The sequence below is a fragment of the Hylobates moloch genome, unplaced genomic scaffold (genome assembly GCF_009828535.3).
Source record: "Hylobates moloch isolate HMO894 unplaced genomic scaffold, HMol_V3 SCAFFOLD_2, whole genome shotgun sequence".
In the NCBI taxonomy this organism is placed as follows: Eukaryota; Metazoa; Chordata; class Mammalia; order Primates; family Hylobatidae; genus Hylobates; species Hylobates moloch.
In genome coordinates this window covers 62,051,792-62,071,940 of record NW_026652277.1, presented here as the reverse complement: position 1 = coordinate 62,071,940, position 20,149 = coordinate 62,051,792, and the positions used below count along the sequence as shown (strand labels likewise).

General features: G+C 34.7%; 1 protein-coding gene across 1 annotated transcript; it reads left to right on the top strand.

Moving 5' to 3' along the window:
* The first annotated feature begins 3,172 nt into the window (after positions 1–3,172).
* Positions 3,173–15,297, top strand: PRR27 (proline rich 27). Its single transcript, XM_032164337.2, has 6 exons — positions 3,173–3,362; positions 4,979–5,002; positions 7,248–7,685; positions 7,716–7,850; positions 10,476–10,520; positions 11,586–15,297. Exons 1-5 carry the CDS (start codon positions 3,312–3,314, stop codon positions 10,485–10,487), a joined length of 660 nt encoding a protein of 219 aa, XP_032020228.1. The 5' UTR covers positions 3,173–3,311; the 3' UTR covers positions 10,488–10,520; positions 11,586–15,297.
* The last annotated feature ends 4,852 nt before the right edge of the window (positions 15,298–20,149 follow it).

The window sequence follows — 20,149 nt, the reverse complement described above, 5'->3', positions numbered from 1 at the left end:
TTTAAACATTTTCTGCTTTGCTCTTTTTTCTCATAGGATTACAAATGTTAGAGCATTTGCTATTTTTCAATTTGTGTTTCAATTTGGTGATTTCTATGACATATCCTGAGGGTCTCTAATCCTTTCCCAGGTTGTGTCAAGTCTGTCGATTAGCCAGTCAGATGAATTCTTTTTCTCTGTTAGTAAATTTTTATAGCATTTCTAGTTATTCTTTGTTACAGTTTCCTTCTCTGTGCTGAAATTATCTATGTGATCTTGAATCTCATCTATATCATCAGAATATTTAGTATAATAATCAAAGTTATTTTAAATTCCCTGCTCAAGAGTTTCAACATCTGTGTAACAACTGACTCTTGTTCTGATTATTGCTTTTTTTTGACATCTTCAGACCTTGTTTATACCTTTCTGTGTGTCTTGTGATTTTTTATTGAATGCCTGATTTATGGTATAGTCATTAGATAAACATGAGCCCACTTTGTTTCTACGAGGGCCTTAGTATAGGGGGTGGTGTTAATCTAGTCCACAAGAGAGGAAATTAAATACTTAGACAAAAGGATTTTGTTACTCCTGACAAGCAACACTGAACCTACTATATGACCTAAGAAGGTATCAAGCTAAATTACTTCACATTACTCTGATGTATGACGTGTGCACTGACAACCACTAGTATGCCTCATTTATTCTTTGATATAACACATTACTAGTGCTGTTAGGTTGTCAGTAATAAATTCACAGGATAGAAGGGCTCTTTCAGCTTCTAATATTTGTTTACATTAGTTAATTCATGTTTATAATGCTAATACAGGAAGAGAAACCACGCCATTGTTTAAAAATATATTTATGTTATTCTATTACATGCTTAACATAAAATGAAGTAAAGCATAAACTTTCTTCATCATAATTTCTAATAGATGCCAAAATAAAGTCAAGTAATGAATATTTGCAAGGTGAATTTAGGAATTAAGCTTAATGTAGTTCCTAAATTTGTCTTTTATTGTAATTTTATGGCAATAATTTCTCTATTTTTATGGTTCTCTGAAATAAAGGAAGTAATTCACAGCCAAATCAGTCAAATTCATAGGTTTTTAAATTATTTTTCTCAAAGTCAATGCTAATTTGTTTCAAAATGAAAGAGTAAACATTAAGTTAGGGACTTATAAATATCCCTGGAAAGAAAGGGAGTGAGGCACATTGTCCACGTCAAGACCAGGAGCTGCATCCACTAGTTTGCACCCTGGAAACAAGGTATCCTTTTTTTTTAATGTTAAGATGTTCCCATTTTAAAAACTTCTCTACCAGATTTCAGTCAGATGGACTTTAATAGTGTACTTGTAAATACATGGCATATTTATATTACTTCATAGTTTGCAGAGATTGATGACACAATCTAGTCTGTATAAATCTAGTCCACCTCACACCTGAGTTCTCACTTTAACATGGTATGAGGCGAGACTTAGCAAAGAAATTTTTTTTCCCTGCATTCAGACTGGACTCAAGAATTCACATAAACCCTAGAAAAAACAGATCAGTTCCGTTCATAAAGCCTCATGTGCTTCTGAAGAACTGAAAAATAGGGTCAAGTAAGTCTGTCTCACTTAACATGCTATTTCAAGAAAAAATAAAGAAGGAAAAGGATAATGAAACACTTTTTATTGAATTGTGTGTCAGTGAAAACCTGATGTACAATATCAAAGATCACTAAAGCGAAGGCCACTCAGTATGTGGTCAAAGCCATGTTGAACAGCTAAGCAGCTTAGCCAAGATTAAAAATATGTTTTGAGAAATATGATGATTTTTTTCCAGCCTAGATTTTGATAAGGATTAGGTAGGAAAGAATCCACAATCTTATCAAAAAAAACTTGGAAGTTCATTATATTATTAGAATATACATAGCATATAAGCAATACATTCTCAGTTCACAAAAAAATAGACTACAGAAAATGAAAGAAAAATATAAAAATAATTATAAAAACAAAGTCATCTTCTAATTCATAACTCATTAAATATTTTACCAATACTCATGTTCTTATCTACTACATAATTTTTTATTTTAAATTAGTTTCCTGTCATATATAAAGTTGGTGCTCTTTTTACAGTGCTACAAGTCTCCAGAGTAGGAATATTATTCTTGTTTCTATTTGCTGTTTTAGTTATTTATTTGTATTTATTTATTTATTTTATAATTTTAACTTCCATTTTAGATTCAGGGGCTACATGTCCAGGTTTGTTACATGGGTATATTGCATGATGCTGAGGTTTGGGGTATGGATGGATCCCTTCACCCAGGTATTGAGCATAGTACCCAATAGGTAGTTTTTCAGCCCACTTCCTCTCCTTCCTCCCTCCACTAGTATTCCCCAGTGTCTCGTGTTGCCATCTTTATGTCCACATATACTTAATGTTTAGCTCCCAGTTATAAGGGAGAACATGAATATTTGGTTTTCTGTTCCTGCATTATTAATTTACTTATGACAATGGCCTCCAACTGTATTCATGTTACTGAAAAGGACATGATTTTATTCTCTTTATGGCTTATCTTTGCAATATTTAATATTTAAATATTCATTTAGCAATATATCATGAACCTAATATTATTCTTCTTAATAAAACTTTTTGTTGGGATTTTATATTTTTCACATTATGAGATTCTAAATAATGCTGTAAGTGTCCTTGTATATGCAATTTTTTGGTACAAGTGGAGATATTTTGGCTTTGAAGAAGCAAGAAGCCATACACTTTAATAATCAATCAGTTGGAGAATGGTTTTCAGTTCTCTGAAGAAAATTGAGCCTAATCAAGACACACACCTGAGAACATAGCTTCTCCACTATTCTTCAGAAATAGAGAAAAAAAATTACAATCAAGTTTAAGATCACAAATTTTTCTAAGTAGGTGATACCAATCTCCCACTGAATTCATAAAAACAAAATATTAAGAAGCACCCATAGAATGGTGACATTTAAGCAATTTTATTTCCTGGTAAGACCTCCAAAATAAATTAATTGCAAAATGTGTCCCTGGGGAGCTGAGTTGACATCTACTTTTAGACATTTTAGTTAGAAGTCAATTAACTGTTGAACGGTATCTGCTAATATATATTTATATTGGCTTTAGTGACATTCCTGTTAAGTAATACAGACAGTAGTTAAATAGCAGGGCCAACTATTCTGTTAAGGGTCTTCCTAGACAGACTAAAAAAGCCATGTATTCTTTCATTTCTCTCTAAAAGAAGAAAAATATAATTTAAAAATATATTGCATATTTTCTAAAACAATAAATTTATAGTGTTAATATTCATAGGGTCAATCAAAATGAAGCTTCTCCTTTGGGCCTGCATTGTATGTGTTGCTTTTGCAAGGAAGGTAAGTAAATGGACTTCCAAAATTTTAACAATTGTATAACCATTTGCTAATTGTTCATGGGAATTTGTGCTTATGATAAAAATTACTATAGTGTTTATAATAAAGCAGCAGAGAGACATAGATGGACATGAGGTTTGTAGTGTCAGACTTTTCAATGGAAAATTTAAAAATCAAAATAATAAAGTTGTAGTATCTGAAAATAGATAAACATCAAGGAAAGGAGGTAAGTTCAGAAACGTAGGAGGCTGGAGGAGGAAAAATTATAGACAAGCAGGATCCTACATAGATTATCTTAACAGGGTTTATCTCTTCAAATTATAGAATGCTGGATTGGGCTTCCTATGGCTGTGAAGTGCCATTGCTGGAGGTATTTATGTACAGACATTAGGGATACTTGATGGAATAGAAGTAAATGCACATCATACCTTTAGTGGAATGTAAAGTAATATAGTGTAATGCAATGGCCTTTAGTGTAACATAAGTAGATGAAACTCTAGTGTAAGACAAATCTGATTGCAAATTCTTAATCCTAGCCAGTGACTATGCTAAATATTATCTTTTTTTAAATGGAGAAAATAATAACACCTACACCATAACATTATTTTAAAGATTTTATAAGATAATTATATAAAGTGCTTAGCAGAGTACCTCAGGTGTGGTAGAAACTCAACTGCTACTTGATACTATTTAGTATTGATGTTATTATCATCCTGTCCAAACTTTAAACTATTATTTTTGTTCCCTAAAATTAGATAAATGAAGCTCCAATTCTTAAAATAATTAATGATGGTTTTCCTGTACTGCTTTTTATTTTTATTCTGTAGTTCATAATCTGTGGTCAATTCACAAACCATATTGAAGCTTCATTGGAGAACAAATGGATCTATGGTCCTTCTGGTACTGTGAAGAGGTGGCAAAGACCACTCTTTTTTTTTTCTTTTTTTTTTTTTTTGAGACAGTCTTGCTCTGTCGCCAGGCTGGAGTGCAGTGGCGCGACCTCGGCTCACTGCAAGCTCCGCCTCTCGGGTTCACGCCATTCTCCTGCCTCAGCCTCCTGAGTAGCTGGGACTACAGGCGCCCGCCACCACGCCTGGCTAATTTTTTGTATTTTTAGTAGAGATGGGGTTTCACCGTGTTAGCCAGGATGGTTTCGATCTCCTAACCTCGTCATCCGCCCGCCTCGGCCTCCCAAAATGCTGGGATTACAGGCGTGAGCAATTGCAGCCGTCACAAAGACCACTCTTCAACACACAGATGCACACACACACACACACACACTACAGACAAAACCTGGGAGGTAAAAAGTGAATAGCAAAATCAGATATATGAATGAGAGCTGAATGATCTTTCAGATGATAAAGATTTATGTACATGTTGAATATTACAAACCAATATCCATCCATCCAAAGTAAAACTCCCCGAGAAAATTGTTTAGGTCAAAACCATGTAATGATAATGATGATGATGATAAAAAAAAATTCATACTAGTGACTCAAATTTCAAAAAAAAAACCGTAATTATTATTAAGCTTTGCAAATTTTTCAGCAATATGGAAATGTGGGTACAGATGTTTTCAAATACATAACCACATTAAAACATATTTTTCTTTATTTTAGAGACGGTTCCCCTTCATTGGTGAGGTAAAACTTTTTTTTCTTTACACGCAAGTATATTTGTTTTTATCTTGAAATGTATTTTACATTTTAAAACTCTGATTTCTTTACAATGAAATTTAATGACTGCTATTGCTCTTAAAATAATAGTGCTATTAAACTCTTCTGATTTGATAGAAAATATTTATAAAATATGTTTGTGCTCAACGTATTTAGCAAAAGGTCTTTAGTCTTTTTAATGAGCAAAGCATTAAGTGTACTCTCCTTGCAGCTTAAGAAAATTTTTGCTATGCCAAGGTTTTCCCCCACGCCTCTATAATACATTGTCAGTATGTCCTAAGTTCATTTGAACAAACTGAGTGATTAATCTGGAGATGCTATGTCTGCATGAAAGGTTAGAGCAAGAGAAAGCATGAAGTAGTGAGCTGGTCATATATCCAGGTGTGTGTCTTCAAGCTAGGAACCACTAGCAGGAGGAGTGTGTCCCAATGAGTTAGATGATTTCTGTGTAGCAAATACCAACAATTTATCTCTATGAGACCAAAGCACATACTGGTTAACTGATGTTAGATGTTTTTTTCAGTTCCTTGTTACTTGTGCCTCAATTTCTGGTAACAGAAGAGTACTAAGAAAATTACACTTACACCTATCCACCAGTATGCCATAAATCAACATGACACTCTAGCAAAGAAAGCCCAAGAGACATAATCTGTGATGTGCACGCTTTTGACCAACAATGATCAGACATATAATGAAGGAGTAGAAATCTTTTGGAAATAATGTTTTAAAATAGAAATAGTATTAGGTATTATTTTGAATTTCTTTTTTTTGCATCATTTTATTTATATTTTTATTATACTTTAACTTTTAGGGTACATATGCACAACGTGCAGGTTTGTTACATATGTATACATGTGCCATGTTGGTGTGCTGCACCCATTAACTCAGCTTATGAGTTAATATTTAAGTCCTCAGATTCTAGGGCTCCATGATCCACAATACAAATAATTGATATTTGCCTCTATGAACACCTGGGGACATATATTACTTATGTCATACCTCAAGGGGCTCTGGCAATATGACTCGTGAGAAAAATTTAACTCAGTAATTCAGGAAACTTACCTAAAATTGGAAAAAAATTAAATGTTAATTAAGGAGCTTGACTGGCTGGAGAATGTAGTATCCCAGACACAAGAAGAAAGAAACCTTGCCTGTTTTCCAGTATGTAGGATCCCCTAGCAAAGAGACGGCACAGAGAAGGTACTCATTTTATACTTTTAAAAATAAATCACAGAACTTCCATCAAGAAAAATCTTAAAATATCTCAAAGACCCTGAGGGACAATCTACATTTATTGAGAAACTTCTCAGTATTGTATATTATTATATATCATAATAATATTATATACAATAACATTAACAACATCTACATCCAGTCTGCTCACCACCTTATTTATTTATTTTTATTTATATATATTTTTCGAGACAGAGTCTCGCTCTGTTGCCAGGCTGGAGTGCAGTGGCCTGATCTCAGCTTACTGCAACCTCTGCCTTCCAGGTTCAAGCAATTCTCCTGCTTCTGCCTCCCGAGTAGCTGGGACTACAGGCGCCCGCCACCACGCCCAGCAAATTATTTTGTATTTTTAGTAGAGATGGAGTTTCACCATGTTGGCCAGGACGGTCTCAATCTCTTGACCTCATGATCCGCCCTCTTCGGCCTCCCAATCTGCTCACCCTCTTAATGAAAACTTGAGATGCAGTGTTAAAGGAAGGGACGCACTGATAAAGAGAGGTAGGAAGTTGAAAAAGATAAGTCTGGAATATGGGACACCTGGAAGAGGAATAATGAAGCAGAGGCTTCAGTGGACACTTTAGAGACTCAGAGAGTGCTGAGGGCAGTGGGAAAGACAATGGAGGGTGCAGAGAAGAAGCCCGGAGCTACGAATCTCATAATCCTGTATCAATCCTAAAAGTGCGAGTGCTTTCCATTTATCTTTGTCCTGGCCTAGGTTAGCATATTCTGTGAACTATAACACTCTTATTTGCTTAAACACAAAATATTTCCTCCTCAGTTAGAGTTTATTCAATTTTCTTAAGAGATTATTACTTCTTACTTCAAAAATATGGAAGTACATTAGCCTTAAGAAAGATAAGACATTGGAATTCTTTCAAAATATCATAACTTATCATATATCATCACAGTTGTACCATAACTAATATATAGACAGGACAAATACAAACAATCAACTTCGACTTCTTTGTTTCTCCTTTAGGATGACAATGACTATGGTCACCCACTTCATCCATCTCTGAATATTCCTTATGGCATACGGAATTTGCCACCTCCTCTTTACTATCCCCCAGTGAATACAGTCCCCAGTTACCCTGGGAATACTTACACTGACACAGGGTTACCTTCGTATCCCTGGATTCTAACTGCTCCTGGATTCCCCTATGTCTATCACATCCGTGGTTTTCCCTTAGCTACTCGGTTGAATGTTCCTCGTCTCCCTCCTAGGGATTTCCCCTTTGTCCCTCCTTCAAGGGTTTTTTCAGCAGCTGCAGCACCCGCTGCCCCACCTATTGCAGCTGAGCCTGCTGCAGCTGCATCTCCTATAGCCACACCTGTAGCAGCTGAGCCTGCTGCAGGGGCCCCTGTTGGAGCTGAGCATGCTGCAGAGGCACCCGTTGGAGCTGAGCCTGCTGCAGGGGCACCCGTTGGAGCTGAGCCTGCTGCAGAGGCACCTGTTGGAGCTGAGCCTGCTGCAGAGGCACCTGTTGGAGTGGAGCCCGCTGCAGAGGAACCTTCACCAGCTGAGCCTGCTACAGCCAAGCCTGCTGCCCCAGAACCTCATCCTTCTCCCTCTCTTGACCAGGTAGGTTGTTTATATCTTACCACTATAATTTATGAGAAATGAGATTTGTAGAAGGGGAAAAAAAAAACCACTCCCCAAGCAAACCTGTATCAACTTAAATATTTTGAACAGCTTTATTGAGATACAATTGACATACTACAAACTACACATATTGAAAGTGTACACTTAGATATGTTTTGACATATGTATACACTCATGAAAAGAATTACCAGGATGGGGAATGTGTCTACCACAGTCAAAAGTTTCCTCCTGTTCCTCTGTAATCCCACATTCCCCATCCTCCCATCCCTGGGCTGTTTTTTGTCACTACAAATTGGTTTGCATTTTCTAGAATTTTATGTAAGTGGAATAATACTGTATGTACTCTTGTGTCAGACATCATTCACTTTTAGAGATTTATCCATGAAGTTGTATTTACCAATAATTTGGTTCTTTGCAGATTATTATTTTATTATACAGATATGCCGTAATTCATTTACCCATTCATCTGTTGAACAGATTTTAGCTTCCAAACTGGATGCATTTATTTACTTATTGCGTGTTTTAATGGCTTAAACATCCAGTACAATGTCAGATAAGAGTGATTAGATGGACATCCCTGCTCGGTTCCTAATATTAGGGGAAAGCATTAAGTTTTTAACATATCTTTACACACACACATGCACATGTATATGTACCTACACACCCTCCTCCTCCTGGGGCCATGTATACATTGTACCCACATATTATTATATCTATAATGTACACAACATGTACATAATGTGTATATGTAGTACACACATATATGTGTGTGTGGACATACATGTTCATGAGCTTTATTATGCAATGCTATTAGGTTAGTATGCTTTTACACTTTATTAAACAGGAACAGATCAATGTTTTTATCCAAGGTTAATTTTTCCTTTATTGAGATCAAACTATTCTGAGTGCTCAAACTTATGTCCTGTGAATTTTGTGGTTTTTCACTCCGGCTGGTGGGATCAAGAACTCTTTCCTGCCCTAGTACCGATTGTGAGTACCAATTGTTGTTCCATTCTGTCCTTCCAGGTAGTTCTCTACCTGACCTCAGGTAGTATCTTCATATAATTAATCAATTCTCAGTTGAAATGTGAGGATATCCTCTTTTTGAAAAAAATTCATCTTTTATTTTAGATACAGGGATTACATGGGGTACATATGCAGATTTGTTACGTGGGGATATGGTGTGATGCTGAGGTTTAGAGAATGAATCCCTTCTCCCTGGTAGTGAGCACACTACCCAAGAGGTAGTTTTATAACCCAGCCCTAACCACCACCTTCTAGTAGGCCACAGTGTTCCTTGTTCCTATGTTTATGTACGTGTGTGCTCAATGCTTAGCTCCCATTTATAAGTGAGAACACACGATATCTCGATCTTTGTATCTACATCTTTGTGGCCTGTTTTCCCATCAGGTACTCTGCCTGTAAATGTCAGCTATCTTGACCTTCCTGGAGTCCCAGCTCCATCTACTTAACTCGGAGAATCTGCTGGGACTTTCTGTCTATCTCTCTCTCTCTCTCTTTCTGTGTGTGTGTGTGTGTGTGTGTGTGTGTGTGTGTGTGTGTTTTCCCTTGCACCAAGCCATGGAAACTCACTCCAGGCAGTATGCTAGGACAATCATAGAGACCACCTACCTTGCTTCCTGTCTCTTAGTGATCACTGGTTTACACAGCCTGATATTTAGATCTTGAAAAATTGTTCCTTCTCATTTTTCTTCTCATGTTTGCATATTATTTTTGCTTTGAGCAAGAGAGTAAATGCAGTTTCTATTATTCATCTTGAACTTTAGCTTTAGCGAAGTTTACTAAACTTTTGGAAAAACAATTGTTTCCAGACAAAAAAAAATTTAAGAGCAGCTAGTCCCTAAATTTTAGTAAATATGACCCAAGGAATTAGGCTATTTTACCAAAGGGAAACCATGATTCTGAACTACATAGAAGATACTCTGAACCCTGGCAAGAGGCTAAAAACAAATGGAAGTTTAAATCCACCAATGAATTATTTATGCAGCACATTGCCACCACTTGGAAAGCTCTAGCGGTTGTTACCTAGAAGGAGATAAGAACTCTTTTTCTTTTAAGATATTCACCAAGGGGTTACATTCAACGGTGTTTGCAGCTTCTCTAGAGAGGTATGATGAGCCAGGCTTGTTCTCCAATGCTTCACACATTAAATATGTTCATTCAGTAGATTTGACACAAGCACACTTTCCATCTGCCGGGGTATTATGAACTCTGTATATATATATATATATATCTGTAGCTCATGGTTCACATGACGGTAGAAGGAAATGATAGAAAGTGAAGATAAAAAGAAATAGAACCTGATAAGAAGGGACCTTGAAAACACTGCTCAATACCTTGGACTTTATTCTTTAGCCAAAGCAATTTATTAGGGACCTTCACTGAGAGGAGTGATTCAACCAGTTCTCTGTTTCAGAAAGCTAAATCTAGTAGCAGTATAGAATATTTTAAACATGTTAAGAAGAGATCAGCAAAACACAACTTCTCAGAGAAGAAAGATTATTCAGAAAAGACAGGCCCAATACTATGAAATAAAATACATTTGATTGTTTATGAAAAGATCTTTTTTTTTATGTTTTCTAGGCAAATCAGTGAAATTCTCTAGAAGAGTACCATGGGTTCATTTCTGTAAGTCATATGTGATAATATAATTTAGAAATTATAGATAAAGAGGTTAAATCTCATAATCTGAAACTACCCTGGGATGTATTATATTTTTTAACTACATGAAAATGAGAAAGTGGAGCTTAGAGAAGCACTGGAAGTTTGTGCCTCAGAACCTTTCAAACTATTAACTCATGTCTTGTGTAAGGAACTCAGGCTACTTTTGAACAAATAGCGAATTCCTCCTTAAATTGATCCAAATTGATTATGACTTGAAGATTCTAAATTAACAATAGTTAATATAGGTAAAAACCTTTAATATGGGAAAAGAGGGTTGGACTATACATAGAAAGAGGCATTGTTTAAGTTCTCACAGATTATTCTATATGCTATCCCTTCAGCCACCATCCTACCCCATATTAAGAACTACTGTTTTAGAAAACAAACAATTTAGACCTGAAGTCTCCCTGTCCCCACATTGTACCACCCAAAAGCACAAACAAACAGCTCAACTGGACTCACTGTATCTTAGTCATCTGATCAGGGGATAAGCAAGAAATTTGGCCGCCTTAATTTCAGGTTCTCATGCTTCATCCCTTCTCAAAGATGTTCCAATTTTAATGCTTACCAGACAGGTAAATGACAAGGCTTTGACTGTCAGCCAAATCAAAGTTATTTCTGAGGTGACATCACTAACTAAAGTAGAATTGAAAAGCAAATGTGATGGTAGTTATTATTGTTGGTGATACCTCTTTACAGCAGCCATTGCCAAAGAAACTAAAAGATATCCATTTTTAGTTAAACCTTGACTATTGCTATACTCTTTGGTTTTCATTCATTTTACTTTTATGTTAAATGAACAATTGGCTAGTGAATTAGTTCAAGATATTAGATACACATAATAGTTTCATATATTATGTAGTCATTTGTATTTAGTATTTTGCCAAATAGCATGAATTTGTAGATAACAATTCAATATAGTCTTTTTAAAATAACATTAAAATCATAAATCAAGAAAAATAATTTTGCTTTAAGTGTGAGTCATTTGGTCATTTTATTATACTAAACCAATTTATTTTCTTCTTTCAGATACTGATGCAGAAATCAGTGAAATCTACAAAAATTTTCTTTCTTTTCCAAAGACTGTTTCATTCTGTTGTATTCAGAGTATTCATCTCACTACATTGATTTGTTTGTGATAGTTTTTCCGTGGATTTAATTTATATTGAAATAACATTGATGATTAAATAAATAAAATAGATAATTTAGACGAATGGTGATAAGGTCTGAATGAAAACTACGCTAGGGAGGACTGAAATGGCAATCATTCAGCCTAGTCTGGAGTCCGATTGTACAACTACTATAGGATGATGTTAGTATTGGTTTTGAATGCAATAGGTTTTTTCCTAAACAAGCATATTTTGTAGTCAACGAACTTTTTGTCACAAAAAAGTAAAACATCTGCGTTTAACCTATGGTAAACAACATGTTAATGAACTATGCTATCCATGACTTAATGGGCAGTTCAAATGTGACATCTACAGTTTTTCATTTCTCTTTTATGCCAGCACACAATCAATTCATCACCAATTGTCATTTGATTTACTTCAAAAAATACACCCACAAATCCTAATACTTCTAACCTTCTCCACTGCATCTAGCCAACTCTAGCTATTGTCACCCCTAACAGAAATGGAGGAATAGCCTCCTTTTTTTTTTTTTTTTTGAGACGAAGTCTCACACTGTTGCCCTGCTGGAGTGCAATGGTGCCAACTCGTCTCACTGCAACCTCCACCTCCCGGATTCAAGTGATTCTCCTGCCTCAGCCTCCTGAGTAGCCAGGATTATAGGTGCGTGCCACCATGCCTGGCTAATTTTTTGTAATTTAGTAGAGACAGGGGTTCACTATGTTGGCCAGGATGGTCTTTATCTCCTGACCTCGTGATCTGTCCACCTCGGCCTCCCAAAGTGCTGGGAATACAGATGTGAGCCACCATGCCCTGCCAGAATAGCCTATTAACCAATCTACCTGCTTACCCTTTTCCTCCACCGTGATCACATACACACATGCATTTTCCACTGAGCAGTCACAATCAGATGTTAAATCAAACATTATTCAGATAAGATCTCTGAAAAGCCTCTGATACTTTCTCTTTTAACACGGAATATATTCGAAACACCTCTCCAAGCACACAAGAATTACCTGGTCTAACTAATGACTTTTCTAACTTCGTTCCCTATCATTCTCTATCTTGCCCCATGCTCCTCATGCAGCAGCTTTTTTTTTTTTTTTTTCCTTTTTCAAATATGTTGGTTTTGATCTTATCCAAGAACCTTTGCCCTGATGTATGAATGACTAACTGCTTTTCTACTTTGGGGGTCTCATATAGAAATCCTGCTTCAGAATAGTCTTCCCTGAACACGCTATCTAAATAAATCCCTCTTCTGCAACCCAGTGCTTTTTGTTCTATTACTGACTTCCTTGTAGAAGTTACTATTACTGCGTTTTACCTTTTTATTTATTTGTGTATTGTCTTTGTTGTTGCCCTCATCTTATCTCCACAAAAATATATGCTCCATAAAAACAGGCATTTCTGTGTCTTATTCAGCACTTTATCAGGGCCTATAACAATGCCTGGGACATATTAGGTGACCAGTGAATATTTTTGGAAGGAAAGAAAAGAAGAAAGAATGAAGTAACAAACAAAGAATGAAGGAAGAAAAAACTTTTACAAACATTCAGCATATTTTTATTTTGAAATAATTTTGTATTTTTCCCTATATCCTACATTGGTTCAGAATATTACTGTTATGTATAGCCATGAGGACATGGTCTCAAAAAATGAGAAACTTTCTTAGATAGTACAATTGTTAACTTGAGATGTTTGCTTCCATCTTCTAGAGTCAAGTAGGATCTAACTTTAATTTGACTTAGCCAATAATCTGAAACTATCTGTCTTTCACAGATACATGCAATATTCACCTCTAAATATTTAACGATAAATTTGTAATCATACATGATAGTCAATTTTAATGATTATGTTGTCAAAATTCAGGCTTTTTGTATGAATTGAAGACTTGAAGAATTTGTAAATATGACTGTATAAGAAACAACAGAAAGATGAAGATGAACCAAAATATAAATATCAAGAGACTACAAAGTCTTAGCAAATTATAATTGCTAATGGGACATTATGTGGTGCTTAGTATCACATTTAGAACGTAGTCATTTGTTAAGTTTTTCATGGGGTAAAAGAAACAATTTACTCCAAGAAAATTTTGGAATTTTAAAAATAAACATAACATCTTATCATGAGAAACATTTACAGTTTTTGCTTTTACTACAAGGTACTGTGAAATGTTCTGCTCTGTCAATTGTGAGTATGAAATTTAAGTCTATCACTACAATAATATTTTGTTTTTAGTGATCATTTTTTTCCTCCTGACTACATTGAGATGAGTTAGATTGAGTGAAAGGTAAACACTAACATTTGAATTGATGTAATTTCCGTTGTGGAAAACAAACTGTTGTTAGTAAACAGGCATCAGCTTTGAGACACAGAAAAGTCATCCAAACCAGAAGTTTGGGAATTTCCTCAATTAGTTTGTCTTCCATTTATTATATTCAATTAGTCAAAAATGTTCTTAATTATACATTTTAAAGACTATTTTTGGTAAGGTCTATGACACATTCAAAATACTACATACAAGTGTGTATTATCATAAATAATCTGAAAGAAAACATACATGTAACCACCACCATCTGGAAACTTCACACTAAATTATAAAACATTTCCATCACTGCCTATATTGTTTAATGTCCCTTTATCAATCCACCTTCTTCCTTATCTGTAGAGTTAAAAACTACTTAGTGGATTAGGGTAATTCATTCTACTTTTAAAAATGATTTTTACACCTCTAATGTATTCTATAAAATAATATTGTTCACTTTTGCCTGTTTTTGAGCTTTTTATTGAAAAATGCTACTGCAAAATTATTTTGAGTCTTATATCTTTTGATCAATATTAAGATACATTTGCAGAGTTTTGTATGTGTGTTTATATCCATCTTACAAACTTCTTTACTGTATAGTGTTCCCTTTAGCCACTGGAAAATGATATAATGTCATTGCTTGTGGAAGGTGTCTGATTCTTATTCAGTGCTACTTTCTACAGACAGGTAACTATTCTCATTTACGGTTAAGAAATGTTCACACCTTCACACTGGTATCAACTGCAATGACCACTATACTTCTCCAGTGATTGCCAGATGGCCCACTATACGTCCTTTCTTCTATTTCTTTCTTTTCTGGCCAGAAATTCAGGACCTCAAAGAGGTATAAGTTTGTGTGTATAATTCCCTGGCTTTTTTCTAAAATTTTAGTAAGCATTTATATGGCACTTACAATATATAAAAGAGTTTTATGAGTTTTAAAAATGCATATAAATAAGACATATAATAAATGGTATGTCATTTTGCAACTTACTATTTTTACTCAACATTTATATTTCTGAGACTTTTCACATTTTTGAATGTATTAATAGTTTCACTTTAATTGATGTTTGCCATGAAAGATCAAATATATCACATTTTATTTGAGTAAAAAGTAAACTGTATTTCCTATATTGTGCTATAGAACTTATAGACTAATTTAAGTTAATTATAGGCCTTATTTCAGGCCTTTGCAAGTAGCCTGAATAAAACTTTTCATTATTTATATTATCACATGCATATATGTGTGTATGTATATATGTGTGCATGTGCACGCATAGTAAAAATCTTAAACCAAAATTGAAATAAATGGACCAGATAATGGACCAATGGTACATGCAGTGTGGAAACACACCAGTGATATTTTAAAGTACCAAAGTTCTCCACTTTTGCTGTGGCAATCCAGTGAGAAGACGTCTTCTGTCATGTAATCTTTGTACACATCTGCACAAGGAAATATATTCCTCTACATGAATTATTTAGCCTAAAATGAATCTATGAAGTTATTATAAAATACAATAAGAAGTATAAAACAATACAGACATCCTTTCCAAAGCAAGTGCATGGATATCCTACATTTTCGTTACAGGGATAATTAGTGAATTTCTTCATTTAAAAAAGAAATTTCTATTCCAAGAATGTTTCTGCAATTACACCATTATTATATAATATATTACCTAGTGCCGTGAAACATTCTGAGAGGTATCAGAGGAGTTGAGAGATTCTTCAGTAGGGATAGGAGTTACTGTTTCATAAGAATTTCTTCATCCACAGTCTTCATCACTTGTCAATTTCTGGAAAAGTCAGGGTGGGGGTTTTTATGCTGTTTACCCACAGCCTAGAGAACATATAAAGGGACCTGAGTAAAGCAAGGAAGGTTATATGAAAAACTTAGCACGTCTTCATGTAAAAAAGAACTGGTAGCAAATCCTGGTGAGCCTTGAAAGAATATATTCAAAACATTCTTCCAGAACTGAAATCAGCAAAACAGGAGTCAGAATGCCATTCTCATCAACACAGGCATTTTGTTTCCATTTGTCTATTTTATCCTTAGAACTTAAGTGACCTTGATTTAAGTGATGATCATTTTGAACACCTACCTTCAGAAGAAAATTCACTGAATCCTCTGGCATATAACAGATCTTCATTTTTTAAATCTTTTTTAATAAATACAAGGTAACTTAAAATTTACCTGTGAATGTGATGGATCACTCTGGAATAATTTTCTGATAAATACAGTTATTAAACTCAGACAAAATAATTGTGATAGGCAATAGAATTTTGTGGATACAAAATTCCAGATGCCGGCGTCAGACCAAGGGGGCGCATATCCCGGGATCAACACTTAGTAGCAAAGGTAGTCCAAGGAAATTGCTGACTTTCCACATGCCTTCATTTTCTCATCTGTAAAGTGGAGATAACACTAGTATAGACCAATAGAATTTTAAGTATCATATGAAATTAAGTAAAACAGTAAGCACGTGATAAATATAATTATTATTGTTCCAAGATTTTAAAAAAAATCAGTGAGCAGTTTCTCCTCTAATAAAACTCTTTATTACATAAATAAAAGCATAAAAAAATTAATAATGAAAGAATAGTCATTTTTATCCTAGCTCTTTAATCTAACACATAAATAAAAATGAAATTCCAGATTTAGCATGCTTTCAGATACATATTAACATCAACTTTCTCTTCTACCTATCAGCAGAAATAAACCCTCAAAAGCAAATATTAATTTTCTACTGTTTTCTAGGCATTCTTATCTGAACTAACACTTATATAATTTTTACAAGTCATTATTATTGTCCGTCTCATTTTATTTATGAGATGCAAATGGCTAATTTGCCTGAAATCACATTGTTAGCAGGTGACAGAAACTGCTAAATGCTTGCAGTAGCTGATCGTTGAGGTACCCACATTTTCTCTTTGTGTTACTAGATTATGGAGTAATAATTGAGATAATATATTTGCAACAAATAAATAAGTAAATGTCTAGTTCATGAAAGTGACCTGGTATTCTAAAAACGTATATCAGCATTATGCTTTCCAGGGATAACATGATTATTGTTCTTAGTATCCCATTTTAAGAATTCTGTGTATATGCATTTGTCAAATGTACCATTATTCAGACATAAATCAATAATCACTGTATTATTTGTATAGATTCCTCATGCTATGGTAATACATAATTCTCAAAATATTGTGTCATATCCGATATAAGATTATTTCTTCTTCACATCACTTCATATTCTAATGCAGGTACGATATATGAATTTCATGTGCTACCTCTTGAACACATCACCTCCAAAGTTCCATATCAGAGTAAGAGAGAGATAGGGGAACATACCAATTCTTATTGAATTGCCATAGCCAAAAAATGCCACACGCAACTTATCACAGCCCATTGGTCAGAACTAGACATATGCCTTCACACTACCTGCAAGGAAGTCTGGGAAATATAAAGGAGAAGGTGTAGCACTTACTCTCTCTACAGTAGTATTGTGTCTATTAGTAATAGTGTGGGTGTGGCGGGGTGGAGATAATTCAGAGGGCAATCAAATCAAATTAATGAAACTTTTACTTTAAATTTTGAGTCATTATATATCGTATATATTCAAATTTTTGGATATGGATCCCTGAAACATCTCCCTACAAAATACTGACTTGTATACTTCTAACAAATCAAAATCTTACTCAATACTCCTTACTCAGAAGTTTGGCTCTACTATGATAGCATCTGTGGATTATATCATGTACACTAACAGGAATGAATAACGAATGACTTTGGGATGTTATTGCTTTGCTTTTACTAATAAATCTCTCTTGCAAGCATATAATTTATTGCTACGTTTTATTTCATGTTTCTAAGACTCACCTGTAACAGTCGAGGTTATTATTTTTCCTTTGGCTTGCCTAACTGTTAAGTCTCTGTTTTTACCAAATGTGTATTACCAATGGTATCACACCCCTTACCACTCATCAAAAAATAGCTAATTTATCCTGGAAAATAAAAGACCCAAAATCACAAATCATAGACTTAAGTAATATATATAAAGGAATCAGACCTCACCTTGCTATTCCTTGAGCTCCGCTCCAAAGATATTCTTTCAACAAAGAACTTTTTCATTTCCCCTGTGCCAGGAGCTTTTCTACATACTGGGAACTTAGGCATAGAAAATAGCAAGCAGTCTACTCTCACTGAAATGACATTACGATGGCGTTAAGCAGAAAATAAGTAAATTTAAAAATTCAAAATTAAGATAAAACAGGTGCTTAAAAAATACTCCTAAAACATACTGCTATGAAAAAGAGTTTGGGGGAACCACCTGCAGTGGTTCATGCCTATAATCCCAGCTCTTTGGAAGGCCAAGGTGGAAGGGTCCCTTGAGGCCTGGAGTTCAAGACTAGCCTGTGCAAAATAGTGAGACTCTGTCTCTATAAAAAGTAAAAAAAAAAAAAGAAAAAGAAAGAAAAGAAAAAAATAGCAAGGCATGGTAGCACATGCCTGTAGTCATAGCTACTAGGGAGACAGATGCGGGAGGATGGATTGAGTCCAGGAGTTTGAAGTTGTAGTGAGCTATGATCATTCCACTGCACTCAGCCTGGACAACAGAGCAACACCTAGTCTCTAAAATAAATACATAAATAAAATTTAAAAGAAAATATTTCAAGGGGATTTCAACATTCTTTAACACAAAATTTAAGTGTCAGCTAATAATATATAGCAAGTCCTCACTTAACGTCTTGATTATATTCTTGGAACCTATGACTTTGAGCAAGAAGATGTATAACAAAACCAATTTTACCATAGGCTAATTGATAGAAGAAAAAAAGTATAAAGTTCCCATGGCATATTTCTGGTCACGAAAACACTGAAATAAATGTGAGCTATACATACATTTAAGAAAGATTAATAAAAACAAATAAAACCATTTACCCAATTTTTGGTAAGTCAATGAGCAATGGCAGTCACGGTGGTGGTAGGTTAGCTCAAAATGTAAATGTTTGCAAAACAAAAATTGTAAGGAGCACCTTCTACCACCATGCAGTTCAAAAACAAACAATAATTAATGTGATGGTCTTGCTGAGCTCTTTTGTACCACATTGTTTATTGTTGTGCATTTATATGATCTTTTACCATTTTTATTTTATATCCTTTACAATTTTTATTTTTCAATAATTTGTCTTCATTCATTCATTCATTTTCCAACTCGCTTATTTCAGCTTCCGTGGCGAGGGCCTATCCCAGCAGCTCAGGGCACAAGGCGGGAACAGCCCTGTACAGGACGTCATCCCAACTCAGGGCACACTCACACTCACACCCACACTCAGACTGGGACAACTTAGAGAAGACAATTCACCTGTCCTGCTCATCTTTGAAATGTGGGAGGAAACCAGTGTATCTGGAGAAAACACACAGATTTGGAGAATGGAAAGAATAAGCAATCCCCACACAGACCATAAAGTTACAAACAGCCCAATAAAAAAGGTATAATATGTGAACTGTCATTTCCCAAAGAACATAACTAAATGGCCAACAAAGGGGAAGTTGATTAACATCTTTGCTTACCATAAAAATGGATATTAAAACCACAGTTAGTTACTTCTACACATTTGTCACAATGGCAAATAAACTAATGGCACCATATGTTGATAAAGTTGTGGACTAACTGGAACTAAAACCAGTAGATGCACAGATGACACAATCACTTTAGAAAACTGACGGTGATCTTGGGGAAAGGAATTGGTTTATATCTTGGACCTAAGCAAATACATGGATATATAAAAATGTAATATTTTAATGAGCTGTACACTGATATCGTATATGACTTGCTGTATGTAAACTTTACCTAAATTTTTTAATGTTCCAAAATAACATCTTTTATGTTCCTTTTCATCAAAAATTATCAAGAATCTAGGGGTGGGGGATCCAACAAAAGAAGTGCATGACTTTTGTGGGAAAGTTTATAAAACTTCAGTAAAGTAGACATCAAAAAAAATGCAGATCCTATGTTCATGGATTGGGAACTTTGACAATGCAGATACAATAATATGTTTCAGAAATTCAAACCAGTAATTAAAAACTGGCAATATGATTTCTACATTGTCAGATAAAATCAAAGGGCCTGGAAAAGTCAATAAACTTAAACAAATGCATG

What these genes read in the sequence shown, in the direction of transcription:
- PRR27 (XM_032164337.2), top strand. Translation starts at nt 3,312, where the DNA reads ATGAAGCTTCTCCTTTGGGCCTGCATTGTATGTGTTGCTTTTGCAAGG. An exon ending in GTGTTGCTTTTGCAAGGAAG is followed by an intron (nt 3,363 to 4,978) that starts GTAAGTAAATGG and finishes TCTTTATTTTAG; the next exon opens with AGACGGTTCCCCTTCATTGG. An exon ending in GAGCTGAGCCTGCTGCAGGG is followed by an intron (nt 7,686 to 7,715) that starts GCACCCGTTGGA and finishes CCTGCTGCAGAG; the next exon opens with GCACCTGTTGGAGCTGAGCC.